The sequence below is a fragment of the Pseudochaenichthys georgianus genome, chromosome 11 (genome assembly GCF_902827115.2).
Source record: "Pseudochaenichthys georgianus chromosome 11, fPseGeo1.2, whole genome shotgun sequence".
Lineage (NCBI taxonomy): Eukaryota > Metazoa > Chordata > Actinopteri > Perciformes > Channichthyidae > Pseudochaenichthys > Pseudochaenichthys georgianus.
This window is the reverse complement of record NC_047513.1, coordinates 3,253,308-3,275,930: the sequence shown is the minus strand read 5'-3', so window position 1 is coordinate 3,275,930 and position 22,623 is coordinate 3,253,308. Positions and strand designations below refer to the sequence as shown.

At 43.6% G+C, this 22,623-nt stretch overlaps 1 protein-coding gene across 1 annotated transcript in view; it reads right to left on the bottom strand.

Annotated features, from left to right (window-relative positions):
• gabbr1b (gamma-aminobutyric acid (GABA) B receptor, 1b) overlaps window positions 1–22,623 on the bottom strand; it is a 155,276-nt gene that overhangs the window by 54,373 nt on the left and 78,280 nt on the right. The window contains exons 9-13 of the mRNA XM_034094381.1: window positions 12,512–12,613; window positions 10,863–10,928; window positions 8,970–9,161; window positions 2,039–2,284; window positions 1,872–1,935 (exon numbers count right to left, since the gene is read on the bottom strand). Of these exons, the coding sequence (XP_033950272.1) occupies window positions 1,872–1,935; window positions 2,039–2,284; window positions 8,970–9,161; window positions 10,863–10,928; window positions 12,512–12,613 (670 nt within the window). The remainder of the gene's footprint in view (window positions 1–1,871; window positions 1,936–2,038; window positions 2,285–8,969; window positions 9,162–10,862; window positions 10,929–12,511; window positions 12,614–22,623) is intronic.

The window sequence follows — 22,623 nt, the reverse complement described above, 5'->3', positions numbered from 1 at the left end:
GGTGATTCTCCCGGGCCTCCCTCCGCCGCGCAGAGCTTTCTCGATTTCGTCTTCACCATGGTTGAAAAGATCTATTTTATAATTCCCGAAAGATGATATGATCATTAAACAAATAGATGTGATATAATATTGAGCTGGTCGGATTTAAGCGTGTTTTTTATGGTAAAGCTGCAGAGCTCGCTCAGAGTGCTACCACTAGTCCCTCATCGCGCACCGGAACAGTATTACAAACTATTTTGTTGTTGTTTGTGAATACAGTTATATTCATTCTGAAAACAGGGAGGCTACCACGTGAGACTGAGATCTTGTTTAGGGATTGGCTACAAACGTGCACTATTCATTCTTCTTCTTAGTGGATATAACTACTTACTAATACAACAGTGGAACTACAGAAGCCAGTTCGTGTTTATGTTAAAGATCTGCAAGGGGTTTCACCGAGTCTTTTATCTCCATGTATTCTCGCTTCCAATTAGCATCAAACTAACTGCAGCTCAGCGCTGACCCTGCTCTGGGGGGGGACAGAGGCCGGCACCAACGAAGGGAATCTGCGGAACAAGCTTAGTTTCTGATCAGTCCTCAATCGAGCCAGATCTCAGCCCTGTGACAGACAGGAGTCTGAAGGGAAGAACACAGGCTGCTGATCAGAGGCAGCCAGCCAGCAGCGCCACACAGATAAGACCCAGCGTGGCCCTGAGGTCGCTCAGCCGCCTCCGTCCTGCTCCAAACACCCACAGGAAGCTGGCCGGCCTGCGGGTTGCTTCAGTCATCACTGGACTGTTGCACGAGACACGTTGTGTTTCCAGAGTCCGCAGACTATGAACAACACAGTTAGTGTTTCCTGAGAGGAACAAGAAATACATGTATCCTGCGTCTTGAAGCTAGATCCTCCTTTTGAGACTGTACATTGTAAGTATATACAAATGTAAGTATAATTGTAGCCACCTGTGATGAGTGTAAAGGATATGAAACAGTGAGCGCTGTTGTAGAGGTACTGCTGCTTGCTGCACGTGGCTGAAGGAAAAGGTGACTGCGTGCTGAAGCGGATGGAAGTCATAACTAAATACAAACTGGCATATATTTGCATATACCTCTTGTTACACTATTAGCCTGCAGCTATGTGTGTTTTTCATTTCAAAGTCGGATACTTTTTACTTGAATGACTTCCCATATGTGGAGAGGAATCACATAGCTCTGCTGAGATCTGTGTTTTATTTGTTTCAAAGTCTCCTCTTCATTCAAGTTCTAACAGACACAACAGTTCTCTTGATTATATATGTAATATGAATCTGAACATCTGCATACTAGGGTTATGCAGATGTTCAGATTCATAGTGCATGTAGTGTCTTTACTGGGACATGTCTCCATGCTTTATTGTTCTCACACTGCCTGTGCTGCAGAACCTCTTTTCACCCTCTGTCTGAAACCAGAGCCCAGTGTGCTCTGATTGGTTAGCTGGCCGGCTCTGTTGTGATTGGTCAACAGCCTAGAGATGTCCCGCCCCTTAGCCTATCACGTACAATGTGTTGAATCGCTAGCTAATAGAAGTGTGAGTGTTACATAGAGGTGTCATTATGTTACAGAAGTAAACAAAGGAGTCCGGGGGGGGGGGGGGGGGCTCTACAGACCATCTGCATGCACTCAAACCTACAGAACACACACCAGGAGGAAACCCCAAAAGCAGAACAACGAACTGCCGTCTCCGTACACAGGATAACGGTACGTAGGACTTTATGGGGGTGGCATCATAAATACATGCTTTGCGGCTCCAGACAAAAGGTACGCGTGGCTCTTCAGTACGGGGGGTGGTCCCTGCACCAGGCTGATGTATTTAAACCCATCCCATCTCAAAGCAGGGAGGTGCTGTGACCTACCTTGAAGCTGTTCAATCAGAGTCCAGGCCATTCGAGACCCCTGAGCGTCAAATACAACATGGCCCTGAAAGAAGAAGCTGCATTTTAATATTTCAACACCCCTTCATCTAAACCCCCCCTCTCTCCTCTGCTATGAAGCCGTCTCCTCCCTCTGAGGCAGTACTCACTGACACTCCTTCGAAGGAGCTGGTGTTCATGGCTCTGTAGATCTCAGCCGTGATGCCTCGGTTGTTGTAGTTGAAGTCTTCCAGTCGGTGACCCTTGGCCTTCAGGGGTCCCACGGTCTTGTTGAGGGCCAGAGCTAATGCCCACACAGCATCGTAGGCCAGGGGGGCCTCCTGGAAGCCCCCCGTCTCCTCTGGGTTTTTACCCCCCAGTTTGGACATCAGCTGGGCTATAAACTCCTGCGAGGTCTGCAGAGGGGGTCATGAAGAGAGAGAGGTTATAAATGATGTTCAGAACATCTGGATCGTTGCTTTGAATGTGTGTATTGCACATCCTGACATGTATCTAAAATGGTAACACAATTAATTCAAAAAGCCAAAGGTGTTATCCCCTCTAAGTAGAAACCTTTATGAATATTTTGAGGGATATTTTTTGGTTTAATGCAACTTTGAGTGCCATTCTTGATGCTCCCTTAAGGCGGCACCGGGGCTGGAAAAACTCAGATCCTTTACTCAAGTAAAAATACAATATTATCAAAATACGCCGTGACAAGTGAAAGTCATGATTTCCAAATGTTACTTAGGTAAAGGTACAAAGGTATTGGCATGTAAAAGTACACATGTTTCCCGATGGCCCATTTCATAATAATAAGTATGCTCACTCAAATGTACTTCAAGTAAAAGTACTGTTATACGCTATTGATTTTTTCACATTATTATAATATATAATATTATAACTTTATCCTGATGTATACATTTAAGAGCATTTTAGTATTGTAGTTTGTCAATGTGGACCAAATGTGTATACTTGATATACTTTACAGATTAGAAGTATAGTACTGCGTTATACAATATCAGTATATCATGTGTTTTTATAGGTACAAAGTAACTGAGTGCTAAGATAACTGCAGGGAGTAAAAAGAACAATATTCGCCTCGTGTGGAGTAGATGGATAAAGTCACAAAAAATGGAAATACTTAAATGAAGTACAAATATGTCAAAAAAGTACTTAAGTACAATACAAAAAACATACTCTCGTTACTTCCCAACACTGGGTACCACAACAACGGCTTGAATTGTAACGTGTCACTTAGCAGGCTTGACTAACGGACAGTCGGCCTGTAGAACAGCCGTAAGGGATGACATGGCAGATCTCTTGCTTCTCAGGGCCAATGAGATGACCCACATGAGACTCCTCTTGGCTGAGGGCCAGAGCAGCAGCTTCCAAGCAGCGTTACTATGGTGTTAACGCATTCATTCATTAACAACGACAATTATTTTATCGCGCATTGACAGTTTTTGAATTCATATATTAGTTTGAAAGCCCGTTGCTCACTGGCTCTGAATACACACAGACGGGGGTCCGAGGAGGAGTTGATAGAACCAGAGCTGTTTGGAACCCCTGCAGAGGGGAAGTGTTTATCTCTGGACTCGGAGGGTAACTTCGATAACTAGAAAAAACATGAATGCCCTTGCAGTGGCAAAGAGCTTTGGTTTTATATTTGATTTATTTACATTCATTCATGTTTAAGTTGAGATTTACAAAGAGTATTTTAAGTGCCACTGTGTGAAAGGAATGCTGCTGTTAAAAGCACCTTATTGTTCTAAGTGTTTGCAAACCAAATGTTGTTGCACTTTTGTTCATATGGCAGTGCTTTTAAATAAAGTGCGCAGTACACTACTTTTTAATTCATTATTGAATGTTGCGCATAACAATGTGATTAATCATCATCGAGGAAATGTCAAGCTCGGTCTATAATCATGATAAGGTTATAACTACACAAATATGTCCGGGAATCTCAAGACGTGGCAACTTCAGTATTTATAGATCAATGTGGCAAAAGAAGACATGAGCGGATTTAATCAGATGAGCTAAAGCACTATGCCTGGCTGTAATACGTGCACTCTAATAATAGATGGTAATCGCTCATTGCATAGGAACACCACGAGAGTCCACAGCGGATCAGGGGAGGGAGGTCAAAGGAAGTGTCTGGAGGCTTGCTCTAAATCTGTCTGATCAACTACCGAACTTGCTTTTGTTAGACCGAACATCAAAATGGAGCAACAACCTTGGTGCAATGATAACACACAAGTTAAAATAAACATTAGAACCCCTTACCAAGTGTGGATGAGTTTATCTGAAAGGTTAGTTGAAACAAACCCAGTCTGTAGGGACAAGGGAGCCAGCGGCTCTGCGGGCTGAGTCCCAATCGGACCAACAGAAGAAGTGGGAACTCGTAACCAAACCCAACTTCTTGTTCCGGGAACAATTCTTCTCCATCTGTGACTATAGGTTGTATTTGTGCGTGTGTGTTTTTCGGAACACGATGCAGTGTTGTTGTTGGCTAAAACTCAAAAAGGAAATATCTACATGTTGCCAAATGCTGGGCATGACCAAGCAAGTAGTGCAGTGTCCTTATGTCCCAGGTCAGGCTTCAATAAATACGTTTCTGGATGAACCAACAGCGGCGACTGTTGGCCCAGAACATCAAGCTCATCGAGAGGCTAGCACATAGCAACATTAGCATCCGGAGAGTTATTCATGAAGCTTTGGCAAGAGTTAAGAGAGCTAAGAGAGCTAAGAGAGCTAAGAGAGTTAAGAGAGCTAAGAGAGCTAAGAGAGCTAAGAGAGTTAAGAGAGCTAAGAGAGCTAAGAGAGCTAAGAGAGTTAAGAGAGCTAAGAGAGCTAAGAGAGCTAAGAGAGCTAAGAGAGTTAAGAGAGCTAAGAGAGCTAAGAGAGTTAAGAGAGTTAAGAGAGCTAAGAGAGCTAAGAGAGCTAAGAGAGTTAAGAGAGCTAAGAGAGCTAAGAGAGCTAAGAGAGCTAAGAGAGCTAAGAGAGTTAAGAGAGCTAAGAGAGCTAAGAGAGCTAAGAGAGCTAAGAGAGTTAAGAGAGCTAAGAGAGCTAAGAGAGTTAAGAGAGCTAAGAGAGCTAAGAGAGCTAAGAGAGCTAAGAGAGCTAAGAGAGCTAAGAGAGCTAAGAGAGTTAAGAGAGCTAAGAGAGCTAAGAGAGCTAAGAGAGCTAAGAGAGCTAAGAGAGTTAAGAGAGCTAAGAGAGCTAAGAGAGCTAAGAGAGTTAAGAGAGCTAAGAGAGCTAAGAGAGTTAAGAGAGCTAAGAGAGCTAAGAGAGCTAAGAGAGTTAAGAGAGCTAAGAGACGAACAGATGTTTCTACAAAGTACTTTTGAAAGTGCTTGCCTTTTTCAAACAGTTTCCAATGACGACTTGGAGGGTTCGTTGTGTACAAACAATCTGGTCCGCCTAGTTAGGGAAATGCATCATGGGATATAAACAGCTTTTAAATGAAAGCAAAAACTGATTATTTAAATGTATTTTTCAGCATGACCAAACAACATTACAATTTCTGTGTATTACCAACACACTTTGCTAATCAAGAACGCTCGCTGGTAATACTGATGACTTAGTGCATGCTATGCCAACAGAACATCCCCTCGTCCACAACAAGGTCACTCCAACAAACCTCTCTCCTCTGATGGAAACACATGAGCATCCTTCCTACCATACCTTTCTTTCACCAGCCTTTGCTCTTGTTGCAACAGGATGCATCTGTCTCATCTGTGTTCATTAGTAATGGCCCGTTAGCATTCTAAACGTCTGTAATAACCTGATCCCACGCATACCTTCACCTCAGATCTCATACACGACACACACCGCTCAATCTCTGCCTCTACACCAGGGGTCTTAAACACTTTTGAAAGTCAGTTGTTGGACCCTCTGAGGCACGTGGTCTGAACGGGGTGCTTTCAGTCGCAGTGGGGCTTTGTACTTTCAGACCAGTCTTTTCCTGGTCAGCAGTGGCAGCAGTCACTCATCTTTGGCAATAATATTACACCAACATATTACAATTCCCTTGCACGGCTGAGCTGAAAATATAGTGTGAAAGGGTTAATGTCTGATGCAAATGCTTTTTTAATGTACAAAGTGCAATGGATCATCTTCCTAAAGGTGTCCAGTGTGACAGGTGGCATGGTCGTGATGGCTATTAGAAAGAGTGCAGGTTAAAGATTGCTTCACTTTGCAGACCCAGAGGTTGCCAGTGCCTCGTCCTCCAATGCGCTAAGCTAAAGCAAACAAGGTTTCCAAACCAAAGCGGAACATGAAAGAACACTTGCCACGATGCAATCACCGGGTTGGTCAGAGTCAACATGTGCATCAACTGTTTGCATCAATTCCCAGACTGGCCGTGTCTCGTAGGTTTAGTAACCGCGGTGCAGTGTTTTCATAGTCGGATGAATCTTCTAAACCAAATTGGATGCAATAAGATTGTTGGAATAAGTGGATTTTATAATGAATCTCAAAGGTTTCTGGCAATCTCAAACAAACGGAAAGCATGTCATGTGGCGGCACAGTCATGACTTGTCTGTTGGGAAAGTTCCCATACTTCAGTGACTTGGTATCTCACAGCTTGAATTGCGATTGATAGGCTGATTATAAATGAATGTCATTCTGATTGTGAACATCACGCCTTCTGGAGAGAAGTCACATGGTATGCCCGTGTGCCTTCGTCTTCTGACTAACTAGAATGTGTTTTCTGCTTTTACAAAACTCATGCGAAAGCATCTTCCCAGGCTGTAAGCTCCTCTAACACCAGTCACCTCAAATGCAATGGGGGTACAGCCGTTTAAAAACCCATTCTTAGAACTCTATCATCAGTCATCAGTCAGCAAAGAGCGAATGCAGCCGGCGTGTTAAGACAGTGAAGATACTGGAACCACATGAAGCCATAACAACAGGTGAGGCTCAATACTGCTGCAAAGTCAGTCCACACTTTGCAGAGGGAGATCTGTTGACCTCTCACCTCAAGATATCCATACATGTATGAATATACTGTAGGTTCCATGGACACTTTGAGTCTCCTCTTTACTCACGTGCCCTCCTATGCTAATCACATGAACATGGATAGTTAGATCAAATGCATTATTTAGTTCCCTGGTCACATGGTCAGCTGGGGCTCGAGGCAGTGGATGGCGTTCAGACACGGCTGAAGAGGAAAGACAGGAAGCCTCACACCAGCATCACTTCACCGCACTTTGGTCAACAACAGCCCATTGTTGCATTTCAAGTGCTACCAAGTGTATTCACACACACTTCTACCAACAGGCCGTCTCGTCTCATCACGTCATGTGTTCATATGGAGCTTAAGTGAGCGCAGCCTGCATTTAAGACGTTAATATCACAGTTCTTGTAACTGTGGGGAGCCACTATCATGATGTCCACGGTGTTGTGCCGTCTGAGTGCTTTGTCTTCAACCCTTTCTCACTCACTGAGTCTTCAGTTTATCGAAGTCAATAATAAAATGTTGGTCGCCTTAAATGATGTCTGTGTACACGTGAGGCTGTGGTGGGGGAAGCCTGGACTCTGTGGGGGTCCCGCTCCCCCGGGAGAAAAGTACACTTGACTGGAGATCAACGTTTTCTGTAACCGTCCAAGTCTTTTCACATCTTCTCTCCCATGAACTCGTCTTTGAACACTTTGCAGTGGACATGTCTTATCTTACCTTGTGTGCTAACACCAAGTGCTTCTCCTCGCATTGTCCAACACAACTATCTACTTCCTGAGATGTGCTGTTTTCTCTGCATACTCTAATGAGGGCTTTTATTCCCAAGCGCTTCAAGGCCACAGAGCTGATTTGGCAGACTATGGTGAGCCTTCTCCTCTTCACACAAGGTCTCACAAGACCTTCCCTACTCTGAGAACCGTTCTACTTTCTCCCGCTCAAGGACAGGTGTCTAATAACAGTATGAGACATCCGTGTGAAGACAGATTTCTGAGCTTCCCGCCCTTTCCTGTATATAAGCTTTGCTATGTTATTACTATTGCGCACACTCCTGCAGACTATCCTATACTCTGTGAGACCTGTGTCTTTGAAGCTTCAAATAAATAACCAGAAAGACAACTCTGTTTGTTTCACCATTTATTGTTGATCATTCTGACCTGTGTGTCCACCGTATTGACTGGGTCTAAGATTCCCATAACCTGTTAGTGTTTACTTCCTGTCTGTCTTCTTCTGCTGTCCCCTTTAGAGTTTACTTCCTGTCTGTCTTCTTCTGCTGTTCCTGTTAGTGTTTACTTCCTGTCTGTCTTCTTCTGCTGTTCCCTTTAGTGTTTACTTCCTGTCTGTCTCCTTCTGCTGTCCCCTTTAGTGTTTACTTCCTGTCTGTCTCCTTCTGCTGTTCCCTTTAGTGTTTACTTCCTGTCTGTCTCCTTCTGCTGTCCCCTTTAGTGTTTACTTCCTGTCTGTCTCCTTCTGCTGTTCCCTTTAGTGTTTACTTCCTGTCTGTCTCCTTCTGCTGTTCCCTTTAGTGTTTACTTCCTGTCTGTCTCCTTCTGCTGTTCCCTTTAGTGTTTACTTCCTGTCTGTCTCCTTCTGCTGTCCCCTTTAGTGTTTACTTCCTGTCTTTCTTCTTCTGTTGGTTTCTCTGACGTCCAGCTCTCACCTCTGTCCTTCTCTTGGCTTTTGTCTTCTCTTTACTGGGGGACGGTTTAGCCATCATGAGTTTCGTGCTCTCCACAAATATAAATATGAATCATAAAAAAGTATTCCACTGTGTTTTCTGACGGACAAAACGAATGTCAGCTGACGTTAAATTGAGCGGACTTTCTGCAGATTGAAATGACTCGAAGCATCCTCCAATTTCCAAATTAATCAGAACACCAATTTACACCAATTATGAAAATCCCAGTCAAATTGATTTGCAATGGATTCTTTTATATATCCTAAACGGAAAAGGTTGAGAGATCTTGGAAAATGTTAAAGGTATCTTTAGTTAGTGTCTTCAGATATTTCTTGAAGAGGATTTACACATTTTAATAGTAAAGTGATCAAAGAGTTGTTGGCTTAAACTGCGTTCGTGTACTCATCACAGATTCCCAGCAGCCTTTGCATGTGATAATGATTCTGCCGAGCGTCTGTCTCACCAGGTTAGAGGCTCCGCGCACCGTCTCCGGGTTGAGCATGACGATCTCCGTGGTCACATGGCCCTCCACGGCCTCCGTCATCTGCTCCACAGTGCAGTTGATGGACGGGTCCTTGATCTTAAACCAGTTGTCTGCGTACCAGCCGATGAGGAACCACACGTACTTCTTCCCATACAGCTTCTCCTTGTACACCTGCAAGGAAAGGGAGAAGTGGAAACAAGATGACGCATGAACAGAGACATTCATATTTAAGACTTTTAAAGAAAGAGAGAAGAGGGCAAGAGTCAAAATGATTTCTCTGAGGACCAATAGACAACACTCAGGTTCTCGTGTTCTCTCTCTCTCTCTCTCTCTCTCTCTCTCTCTCTCTCTCTCTCTCTCTCTCTCTCTCTCTCTCTCTCTCTCTCTCTCTCTCTCTCTCTCTCTCTCTCTCTCTCTCTCTCTCTCTCTCTCTCTCTCTCTCTCTCTCTCTCTCTCTCTCTCTCTCTCTGACTGACTGACTGACTGACTGACTGACGGACTGACGGACTGACGGACTGACGGACTGACGGACTGACGGACTGACGGACTGACTGACGGACGGACGATCTGCACCAGGGCAGCTGCTATATGACAGCCCATCGCGTTTCGGGAGTCTCTCGCATTCCTCCCGCGTGAGCCTCGTGCCGCGGCTGTCTGTTTTTGTGTCCACTAATAAATGATTGTTATATTTTCATACCCCTCGTCTCGACTCGCAGCTTTTTGTTACAGCCCACGAGCCGGGTTGTAACAAAAGTGATAGCAAGTTTATTGATAGGAAAAGCTGCCTTTCACTCAGCAGATTCAGGCAGTAGCCGATACACCAACACTGAAACACATGAGCACTTACTACAGGTTCAAACCTGAGCTGACAGAAAATGCTCCGTTTTACTTTAACACACAGCTAAGCTCACACACACTATGTTATGAACATACAGGTTCACCTGCTGAATTAAAAACAGAACAAAGGAACAAAGAAAGAGAAAAGCATGCAGCAGATTCAGGCAGTAGAGATAGATTCACTCTGAAAGTATTATCCTACAGAAGAGTACAGCTCACAGAGAAGAGAGAACATCTGAGCCTTTACATCAACCACTAGATGCTCTTTTTAGGTTTACTGACACTGTAATCCTGCTAGCAATTCCCCACGTCAAAGAAATGTAACGGTAATCTGATTACATATTTTTTAATGTAACTGTAAGGGAATGCAATTAACTTTTCTTACTTAATCCCGTTCCATGCACCCGTTGCCCTCCATGCATGTATATTGGCATATTGCATGTGATGGATGGATTTGATTTGAACATCCATCATGACTCAAAATAAAATCAAAGTTTGACTAACATCTTAGGGCTCTAACTTTGAGGCAAAGCACCGTCAGGCAACATGACCGAATGTGTCGTCACAGTGCAGATTTTATATTAAATGATAGGGTCCTTTGTGCATCAAACTACAAGTTTAAGAGAACACTGTCATGAGTAACACTTCTAAGAAATGTATTTCGCCTTGGTGTATGTCGGCGGAATCACTGACCAATGTCTATATGTTTCTGTATATTTCTATATCGTGTATTTCAGTTGTCTAGTAAAATGGTATATTGTAGAGTATTCAAATGTATTCAGTATTTTCTTTAAATTGTGCATTGTTTAGATACTCTAGTGATATATGCCTTTTATATTGTAACTTTGTATATATTTGCTGTTATTGTTAATATTTATTTGTACTATATTTGTATCTTAATGTTTCTTTTCAATATGTTCCACTCATGTGTAATACTTGACAACACTTCTGCTGTGACAAAATAACTTTCCACTTTGGGAGGAATGAAGTATTATCTTTCTCTGAATTCCTGGGAGCAAAGGATAAACACGTTACCTCACAGAAGACTTTCCTGGCCTCCGTCTCGTAGAACAGGCCGACAATAATCCTGGCATCTTGGCGCTTAAAAGAGAAAACACAAGGACAGTGTCACACACAGGGTGGAGATACAAATAAAATAAACACACACACAAACAAGTTAAAGCCCCTGCAGTACACTTCCTCTCCACTGGGGTCATTCGTACTGTTACCTATTCATCTTGCACTAAACTAGGCCGGCATGCTGTTCAAGGTCATTGTTAAGAGTGAGTGGGCCAGGAAGAGGCGAGTCGTCTGACACATGGCTGGAAGGAACAGACAGAAGGAGAACAGGTACTAAGATACAGGTTCAGTATCCTCTGTGTGTGCAGATATTTGTATCTAAGACCCATGCTGACGGGCGGCTTGGCCCAGAGGAGCTCGGTCCTGTGCGTGGCTTCAAACACCGTCTGATATGTAGATGTGTCAGCAGTGAGGTCAGCTAACCACAGGCCGCTCAGAAACAAAACGCTGTTCGCAGAATGTTCAAAGAGAATGATGGATAAGAAATTAAGCCAAGATGTGTTGAAATTACATTAGATATAAACATCCTAAGAGTTGTCTTCAGTTGCTTCAACTAAATACAGTGATTAATCTGATGCTGATACTACTATCTACTATTATTTACTAAGTAAATAGGAACACTCACTCTGAGTGGGCCGGCGTGACAAATCCTCAAGCTCCACACAATGCACTGATCTGAGGTAATCCTCCATCCGGTTAGCGCGGCAGAGGCCGGTTCTCCATTTACTAATAACTTGAGTTCATTCTGAACCTTGGAATCAGCAGTCATAAAACAAACTGCACTTCAAGTCTTAACTCGTTGGGCTGAAATGTGTCAACTGCTGTTTTAAGGTTATTAATAAAAGGTCCACTTGTTAGCCAACGTTACATGTTTCTATCGTAAACACGCCTCCGTCAGCTATGTCAGCGTGGACCCAGGATACGCTGACCCTCCACAGGTGCACCACAGAGGGGATCCTGATCTCTATTGTGTATCTGATTGGTTAGCTGGCCAGCTTTGTTGTGATTGGTCCACCGCTTAGAGATATCCCGCCCTTAGCCTATGGACATTTGTGTTGGAGCACTGGCCAATCGAAACACAGGTTGTACATAGTGATATCATTGGAAGTAAACAAAGGAGTCCTATGGAGGGAACACAGGGATTTGCCATGCACGAAAACACCACACGCCACAGGAGAGGGAAACCCCAAGAACAATAGCAGGGCCTCGTTCAGGGTCTTGCTCAGACATTCCACACGTGGTCAGGAGGAGCATCCCCCTGATGATGCTCAGAATAACGAGGGTGTGAACATTGACAGCTCTGCAACAACTCAGCTTCTCATTTCTTCATAGAGATACGTTAGTGACAACAGTGGAGATGTTCCTGAGGGCCTGCAGTATCGTCTCCAGCCCAGATGTGCTCACAGCTGGAGCCTCTTCCTGTGTGGCTCCACACTCTGGGCTCCACACTGCTTCTGGAAGCTCTGGGCTGTTGTTGCTAAGCACCCAGCAGCTCTCTGTGCTGATTGGAGCAGAGCAGGCCCGGCTGATTGGTGTTCAGCTGCCTGCTACAGTGTATGAGTAATGAGAATGGGGGGGGGGGGGGGGGGGGGGGATTCTGGCACCTTGAGGTTTTTGACAGCCACAGCAGGATCGGAGAGGAAGCTCTGACGGACGCTGATTTCTATCCCGGCCTCCTTCACCCTCTCCTCCAGGTCGTCCAGAGTCTGTCACACACACACACACACACACACACACACACACACACACACACACACACACACACACACACACACACACACACACACACACACACACACACACACACACACACACACACACACACACACACACACACACACACACACACACACACACACACACACATTAGAAGAACAGTACTAGCGCAGTAGCAGGAGAAGAGGTGAGCTGGTGGTGCAGACGGATTAGTACGCAGGTGACAACAGACAGAGAGAAAGCAATCAAGAGGGAGGGCAGATGTAATAGACGATGGGGGAGATAGGGGGTGGGAGGAATAGGCAATGAGAAAAGTAAATGAATACTTTTGGAAGGAAATGTGAACAAAGCAGCAAAATGATATTTTGACACACAAGTTAACTCGTTTAAATGTTTAAAGGCTGAGTATGTATTTAGTTTCAAATGCTCAGGCCTGGGGATTACACGTAATGGGATTACATAATCAGGATACAAACAAATGGTGTATTCCATTACAAATACATGCAGAAGGTTATCAGATACAATAAGTGCTAGATTTGTGGAGAAGGAAGATTCCTGACAAGTTGATGTAAAGGATCAGATGCTCTCTCTTCTCTGTGAGCTGTACTCTTCTGTAGGATAATACTTCAGAGTGAATCTATCTCTACTGCCTGAATCTGCTGCATGCTTTTCACTTTCTTTGTTCCTTTGTTCTGTTTTTAATTCAGCAGGTGAACCTGTATGTTCATAACATAGTGTGTGTGAGCTTAGCTGTGTGTTAAAGTAAAACGGAGCATTTTCTGTCAGCTCAGGTTTTATTTCTGCTGTTCAACCTGCAGTGTGTGCTCAAGTGTTTCAGTGCTGGGTCCAGTCCAGGCTGCTGCCGGAAGCTGCTGAGGGAAAGGCAGCTTCTCATACAAATACAATCTTTTCTGATCCTGAATATCTTGTTTTTCTTTTCAAAGGTCTCATTGCTCTGTTTTCCTACAGAGCACACTTAAGTTAAAAACATCTTATTGATATTTAGTTATTCTTTTATTTATTTACAACTCATTTGATTTTTAAGGTAATCCCAAAGTAACAGAAAGTAATCAAGTTACATTACTTTTATATTGTGATACTCAGTGTAATGGCATCGAGCTTTCCTCTCGCCTCTATCGAGCGGGTTGACGACACGCAATCCAGAACAATAAGCAGCCGAAGGTGTTCAGTCAAAAACATGTAATTTATTAACAAAAAGGTATCGACTTGAATAGTCTCAAAATAACAAATCTAAAACAATATTCGGCGATATACTTTCCTATATAAACTAAGCTGTACTTTGTGTGCAGTCCAATCTGCATCACCAATCTCTGTCTGCAATTTGCGGTCGAAAAACTGCTCCCCGTCTCATCAGGTCTCCGAGCCCGGCTCTGATGATCTTTCTGGCTGCCGAGTTAGCACGAGGCAACCAGAATCTTTGATTTAGTCTTGAGAGCATGTGGCTTCTCCCCGAGTGTCCAGTCTGCTGATGGACGTGGCCCAGGATCAGTTTGGATACAGCAGAGTCTCTGGGCAGGATAATGGGGTTCTTCAGATCCATTGGCATTGCTGATTTGCTTATTCGTCCTCCCACTCTTAGCATGCCTTCAACTAAGAGTGGGTCCAGCTTCCTGCTTGCTCTTACTGCCTTCCCTTCTCCAAAAGTGCAAGTTCCTGAGAGAAGTGACGTCTTTGCTCAGAGTGAATTATTTACCGTTCAGCCTCTCTAATGTCTCCACAGACAGATGCTGGGATCCAAATGTCAACTTCAGCTTGTTCATTTTGTCCTTTAAGGATTTCAAAAGAGTCCAATCTGGGGCAAGGTCCGCCTTTGCAGATTTCCTTCTTTGATTTAGCAGAAGAAGAATTCCCCTTAATTTAAGTATCCAAGCAACCCCTCTCTGCAGTCTGCTCCATGATGAGTAATACTCAAACAGTTGGTTTGGTGGACACTCAAACTGTTAACCGCTACGTCCTTTCTAACCTCTGGGTCCTCTGATGGAATGAGGCCCAGGTTCTTAGGTGTTTTTGGCCAATATTCCTTTTCCTTTTCCAGATACTTAGGTCCTGTTATCCACCTTGATGTCTTTAGAAAGTCTTCTCCATGCAGCCCACGGGACGCGTCGTCGGCAGGGTTGTCTATGGAGCTCACATGCCTCCACTGCTTCTCCTGAGACAGGTCCTTGATCACTGAAACTCTGTTTGCCACAATGTGTGATATGGTTTAGTCTGGTTGCTGATGTATTCGAGGACAGAGGTGCTGTCTGTCCAGAAGGTTGAGTCGTTGAGGTCCACTTTAAGCTCCCTTTTCAACACCCTGTCCACCTTTACTGCAAGTGTTGCTGCAGTAAGCTCCAATCTGGGAATAGTGATCTGCTTGAGTGGAGTCTCTCTGGATTGTCCCAAAGTAAATGAAACATGGACCCTTCCCAAACTGTAAAGCCAAGATAGCTGGTGGTGCCGTAACCTTTTTCGCTTGCGTCACAGAAGCAATGAAGCTCTGCAGTCCTGATTGGTCCAAAGTTCTCAGGTTTCATACACCTGTCCACTTGAAATCTGCTAAGCTGCTCCAACTCTGTGATCCATTTCTGCCATTGTTTTGAGTATTCTTCTGGGATGGTTTCATCCCATCCACACTTGATCCTGCATAGCTCCTGGAGGATCTGCCTGGCTTTGAGGATACATGGGGAGAGGAATCCTAACGGGTCGTAGATGGAACTGACTGTAGAGAGGATCCCTCTCCTGGTAAGAGCTCTGTTTTTGATATTGACTTTGAATATGAAGGAGTCTTTCTCTGTATCCCATTGGATTCCAAGTGCTCTTTCAATTGGCAGGTTTTCCCTGTCAAAGTCCAGATCCTTGAATAGCTTTGCTCTGTGATGCTCAGGTATCCTTGCAAGCACTTCACGGTTGTTACAGACCCATTTGGTCAATGAGAAACCTCCTTTGGCGCATGCGTCTCTGAGGTCTCTGATAAGCTTAATAGCTTGTTCAACTGTGGCCACTGATTTGAGGCAATCATCAACGTAAAAGTTGGAATTGATTGTTTCAGTTACCTCTTCGTCGTACTTGAAGCTGTTGTCTTCTGCCACTTGTCTGAGAGCATAGTTAGCAATGCTAGGTGAGGACACAGCGCCAAAGAGGTGGACCTTCATTCTATATGCCTCCAATGAATTTTCAGTGTCTCCATCCGGCCACCACAGAAACCTAAGGAAGTCTCTGTGCTCTCTCTGGACTTGCACTTGATAGAACATTGCCTCGATGTCCCCCATGAAAGCAATTTGTTCTTGGCAGAATCTAAGCAGAACTCCAATGAGAGTGTTCGCCAGGTCTGGACCTTGGAGAAGTTCCTTGTTAAGAGATGAGCCTTTGCATGATGCAGTGCAGTCAAACACAACTCTAAGTTTGCGCTTTTGTTGATGGTAAACACCGTGGTGAGGTATGTACCATATCTGTCCATCATTCCTGTTAAGCTGTTCTGGTGGCACTCTCTCTGCATAACCCCTTTTTAACACATCCTCCATGAATGTTTTGTATTCCATGGCATATTCGGCATCCCTCTTAAACCTCTTTAGGAGATTTAGAGTACGTTGTTTTACCATTTCGTAGTTGTCAGGCATAACTATGTCCTTTTTTCGAAAAGGCAAGGGTAGGTGATAGTGTCCATCCTTGAGTTCTACGGAGCTTGATGCTATCTCCATGAACCTTTTGTCTTCACCTGACATTTCCTTCTTCTCTTCATAATCTTTTTCCGAGAAGTCCTGGTTGTATTGTGTGATGAGGAGATCATTCAGGTTGGCTACTGATGTTCTGTTGACCATTGTGACCACAGGTCCGGATTCCACAGCAGTACAAGCGTTGAGTGGTCCATTCACCACCCGTCCAAACACTGTCCTGACTGCATATGGTCCACTTCCTTGACTTCTTATTATGTCCCAAGGTTCCATTGCCTTAGGAACATCAACTCCTATTAGAAGCTCTATGTCAGCATCAATTTCTTTCAGCTGTTTGTCACTTAGATAAGGCCATCTTTCCAGATCCTTTTGGGTAGGTACATTTTCTTTTGAGACAGGAATCGTACTCTGTGTGTACACCTGAGGTAGGTCAATGTAAGTACTGCCATCTAAATGTCCTATCTCCAATCCTTTGAGTTCGTAACTCTTTACAAGTCGTTCCTAACCCATTGTTCGTAGAACGACTGTCGTTTTTCGTGCTTTGGGATTCAGCTGTCTCATTAGATTCTCTGTGCAGAATGACGCTGAACTGCCGGATCAAGAAAAGCATAGGTTGAGATAAACTCATCTCCTTTGTGAACCTTGACTCGAACAGGCACTATGGCTAGGGCACAATCCCTACCGGCCCCAGTGGCTTCACCAGCCGAGACAAGTGCACTGTTGACCCAAGCTCCTGTTGTTTCAGTAGGGGGAGGCTTTTGTGGAAGTGGACTGTCATTGTGAAGTATTGGGAGGATTGGGAGGAACCTATTGCGGTGAGCACGTTGCACGTTGTAACTTCCGGTTGTTGTTGTTGTCATCTCCGGGTATCCCGTGTGCCTGTTCTGTTGCTGATAGCTTATTAACTTAAACTTAATCGATCGTTTTAAAACTCTTGATCACGGCAACTGCCTGACGTTGTAATCACACGTTACTACAGCTTAAGCACTCACAACTCTCCTTCTCTTAGCGACTGTAACTCCACAGTTGCCTACACTCTTTTCGGGTTTGCTAACGGTAGCTACTTTAGCTTGATAGCTAGCCATGGCTCTTTCCCCACCTTCTGGTGCTATTTCCTGCTCTTCCTGTCTCATGTTTGGTTACTTCCCGGCCTCCCTTACTGGTAAGGATACATGTGTTAAATGTAGTATAGTTGTTAGGTTGGAGGCGGGAATCATAGCCATAGAAGCCGCATCTTAGAAAGTAACTCAGTTAAAGTAAAGCCCATGTTAGCATGTGCGGACCGGCAAAATGTAGCTCCTCTTAGCCGTCCCCCGGCAACTCCCGAGCAGCAGGGAGGCTGGGTGACTGTTCAGAAGGGGCATAACACGAAACCCGCAGGTCCCCACCAACCCGTTCACGTATCTAACAGATATTCCCCACTCAGCGAGACACCCGCTGAGAAGCCAACTCTGGTTATTGGTAGCTCTATTATGAGACACGTGAATTTAGAGACCGAAGCCTCCACAGTCACATGCATTCCGGGGGCCAGAGAGGGCGACGTTGAGGCGCATCTTAAACTGCTGGCTAAAGATAAACGTAAATACAGTAGGATTGTTATTCACGTCGGTGGTAATGATGTTCGTTTACGCCAATCAGAATGCACAAAACTTAATGTGGAGTCGGTGTGTAGTTATGCTAAAACAATGTCGGACACCGTAATCTTCTCTGGTCCCCTCCCCAATCTGATCAATGATGACATGTATAGCCGCATGTCATCATTTCAGCGCTGGTTGTCTTGGTGGTGCCCAGCAAACAATGTGGGCTTCGTAAATAATTGGACAGCCTTCTGGGGAAAACCTGGTCTGATTAAGAGAGACGGCATTCACCCTACTTTGAAAGTTGCAGATCTCATTTCGGCAAACATTTCAGGGCTTTGTGGACTTTAGACCAGGAGGCGGAGTCGCAGTCTTACACGCTTCTCTGCGCTCTCTCCTAGGCAGTCACCCATAGGAATCCCGAACCCAATAAAATACCCAATATTAACGGTGTGTGTGTCTGCCCAAGGACAATTTAATGTAAAACCTAATAGAGGTGTCATACATAATAACCTAATAAAAGTAAATGTAACAACTACTACAGTGCAACAAAACAGGAAGATTAAATGTGGTCTCTTAAACATAAGATCTCTAGCATCTAAAGCAATATTGGTAAATGATTTAATATCAGATTATAATATTGATATATGCTGTCTCACTGAAACTTGGTTGAGACATGAAGAATATGTCAGCATAAATGAGGCCACTCCACCCAGCCATGTCAACACTCATATTGCTCGAGGCACGGGCCGAGGAGGTGGAGTTGCAGCAATCTTTGACTCAAGTTTACTTATCAATACTAAACCAAAATGTAATTATACCTCCTTTGAAAGCCTCGTTTTTAGTCTTACGCATCCGACCTGGAAAACTTTGCAGCCAATCTTATTTGTTACAGTGTATCGTGCACCAGGTCCTTATTCAGAATTCTTATCAGAATTCTCTGAGTTTTTATCAACTTTGGTTCTTAAAACAGACAAAGTAATTATCGTAGGTGACTTTAATATTCATATTGACGATGATAAAAATAGCCTTACTGTTGCATTTAACTCAGAAACCTATCTGTTAGTGCTATAGCCACATTTAAGGAAGAGATTCAACCAATACTTAACTCGATAGCATGTCTGCATGTAGGGGAGGAAACTTATACAAAATGTACACCACCCCAAATTGATCATGTTGTTGATAGTGCTATAGATGCGCTGCGAATAAAATTAGACTCTGTTGCTCCTTTGAAAAAGAAGAAAATAAAACAACATAGATTAGCTCCATGGCATAATGCCGAAACCCGCAAAATAAAGCAAAAGTCTAGACAACTTGAAAGGATATGGCGTTCCACTAAACTTGAAGAATCTCGTTTAATTTGGCATATTACTCTCAATGAATATAAGAAAGCACTGCGTAAAGCGAGAGCAGCCTACTACTCTTCATTAATAGATGAGAATAAGAATAATGCAAGATTTCTTTTCAGCACTGTAGCCAGGCTGACAGAGAGCCACAGCTCGATTGAGCCTTCTATTCCCTTAGCACTCAGTAGTAATGATTTTATGTGCTTTTTTAATGATAAAATTGTTACTCTTAGAAACAAAATTAATGACCTCTTGCCTTCGACCAGTATAGTGTTATCAACAGCTCCCGGAAACGTAAGTTCTAATATTACACTAGATAGTAAACTAGAATGCTTTTCAGCCATTAACCTTGAACAATTACATTCAATGATTCTCTCTTCTAAACCATCAACGTGCATGTTAGACCCAATTCCAACTAAGCTGTTGAAGGAAGTTTTTCCATTAATTAGCACTTCTTTATTAAATATTATGAATATGTCTTTATTATCAGGCTATGTTCCACAATCATTCAAAGTAGCAGTGATAAAACCGCTTCTTAAAAAGCACAACCTCGATCCAGAGGTTTTAGCCAACTATAGACCTATTTCTAATCTTCCGTTCCTCTCAAAAATTCTTGAGAAAGCGGTCGCAAAACAGCTGTGTGATTACTTAAAAAACAATGATTTATTTGAAGACTTTCAGTCTGGCTTTAGAACACATCATAGCACAGAGACAGCTCTGGTTAAAGTCACAAATGATATTCTAATAGCCTCAGACAAGGGACTTGTCTCTATTCTTGTTTTGCTCGATCTTAGTGCTGCATTTGATACTATCGACCATGATATCCTATTGCAAAGACTAGAGCACTTAGTTGGCATACAGGGAACTGCTTTAGGCTGGTTTAGGTCCTATCTATCTGAACGCTCTCAGTTTGTACGTGTTAACGATGAATCTTCCACGCAAACCAAAGTTAGCCATGGAGTGCCACAGGGCTCAGTGCTCGGACCTATTTTGTTCACATTATATATGCTTCCGTTAGGCAATATTATAAGAAATCATTCTGTAAACTTTCATTGTTATGCGGATGATACTCAACTATATTTATCAATCAAGCCTGATGAAATTAATCATCTAAATAAAATTCAAGACTGCCTTAAGGACTTAAAAACGTGGATGACCTTAAACTTTTTGATGTTAAACACGACCCGAAGTACTTGGCCCGAAGAATCTACGAAACAAATTATCTAAAGACATACTAACTATGGATGGCATTAATTTGGCCTCCAGTGAGACTGTAAGGAATCTTGGTGTTATATTTGATCAGGATTTATCCTTTAACGCCCACATAAAATCAATTTCAAGGACCGCCTACTTCCATCTACGTAACATTGCAAAAATCAGGCATATCTTGCCTCAAAACGATGCAGAGAAACTAGTCCATGCATTTGTTACTTCTAGGCTGGATTATTGTAACTCTTTATTATCAGGGAGTACCAAGAAGTCAATCAAGTCGCTTCAGCTGATTCAAAATGCTGCGGCTCGTGTACTAACCAGAGTTAGGAAAAGGGACCACATTACTCCTGTTCTGGCTGCCTTACACTGGCTCCCTATAGAACACAGGATAGAATTTAAAATTCTTCTTCTCGCCTACAAAGCCCTTAATGGGCAGGCGCCATCTTACCTTAAAGAACTCATTATACCCTACTGTCCTACTAGGGCATTGCGTTCCAAGAATGCAGGGTTGTTGGTTGTTCCTAGAATCTTTAAAAGTACAATGGGAGCCAGAGCCTTTTCTTATCAAGCTCCACATTTGTGGAATCAGCTTCCAGTTTGTGTTCGGGCGGCAGACACCCTATCCGTTTTTAAGAGTGCGCTTAAGACCTTTCTTTTTGATAAAGCTTATAGTTAGGGCTGATTAGATTCAGCCCCTAGTTTTGCTGATATAGACTTAGTCTGTCGGGGGACATCTTACTTCTTCCTTCTCTCTGTCTATACCCGTGTACACTCATGTTCCGATTAACCCAGCTTCCCCAAATGTCTTTCTTTTTGGTGTCTATATACGCTGGGATCCGGAGTCATGGATGATCCTGCGGTCCTGTGTCCTGGATCGCGAGCGCTGGATCTTGAGTCGTGGCTGTGGTCCTGGATCATAGGTCCTGGATGGATATCCTCGTGGATTCATCTTCCTATTATACACACATGCATTTCCAAACATTTGGACTACCTATGTTGCAAATGTATTATCTTTTCAATTTACACACGGCATCTATTGCACGTCTGTCCATCCTGGGAGAGGGATCCCTCCTCTGTTGCTCTCCCTGAGGTTTCTCCCATTTTTCCCTTTAAACTGGGTTTTCTTTGGAAGTTTTTCCTTGTACGATGTGAGGGTCTAAGGACAGAGGATCTAAGGACAGAGGGTGTCGTATTGTCATACTGATATTCTGTACACACTGTGAAGACCACTATTGATTGATTGATTGATTGATTGATTGATTGATTGATTGATTGATTGATTGATTGATATTGTTGGGTGACTCTTTTGACACTTTTAACATGTCAGCCTTTTCCTACAGTTCCTGCTTATATGACCCCTCATCAAACATCCAAAACAATAACCATTTATCTTCAAAAAGTCAACCTTTTCCTTGTGTGGATGATGTTTGAACTGATGGCAATCAGCCAGCACGTGCTTGCCTTTACAAAAGTAGCAAAAAGAGGCAGGAATGCCCCCTTGTGGCTGTTTGAAGGTGCCACGCTGCTCTCCTGATCACATGCTGCTGCGACGATGGTGGCAAAGCTGCTGCCTCTCCCTTTAGGTGTTCTGTGGCTCATGGGTCAGCTCCTAGTGGTCATCCTTGGGCTAGAGATGTGGCGATCCGGTATATCCCCAAACAATGGGTCCAGGAGTATTTTAGCTTGTTTTTCCATAAGCTCCACAAGGTCACGAAATCTAGCTCTCTCCTTTGTTCTCTGTAATATATCATAAGCCACTGTCCGCCATGTTTCTCGCAGTTTGTAAGGGAGTTTCGATATTATTGATCTTAGATGGAAGGAATATCTAGTTCATCCATGAACTGTAAATCTTGCATAGCATTGCAGCATCCTCTTAAATACATTGCATATGCCTGAAGCGCTTTGCCGTCATCCGGTCTAATTGATGTCCAGTTCATTGCCTTTTCCAAATAGGGGCTGGTTACTTTGATCTCGCCCCCAAAGTGCTCCTTTAACAGCTGTGTGGCTTCTGTGTAACCTCTTTGGGTATCCATATGCAGGCACCTGCGAACGAGATCTTTGGGCTGGCCGGAAGTGTACTGGTCGAGAAAGTAGAGCCTGTCATGACTGCTAGCTGTTTTATCCTCGATAAGGTGTTCGAAAGCTCGCATAAAGGACTGATATTCAAGTGGATCACCATCGAACACTTTTA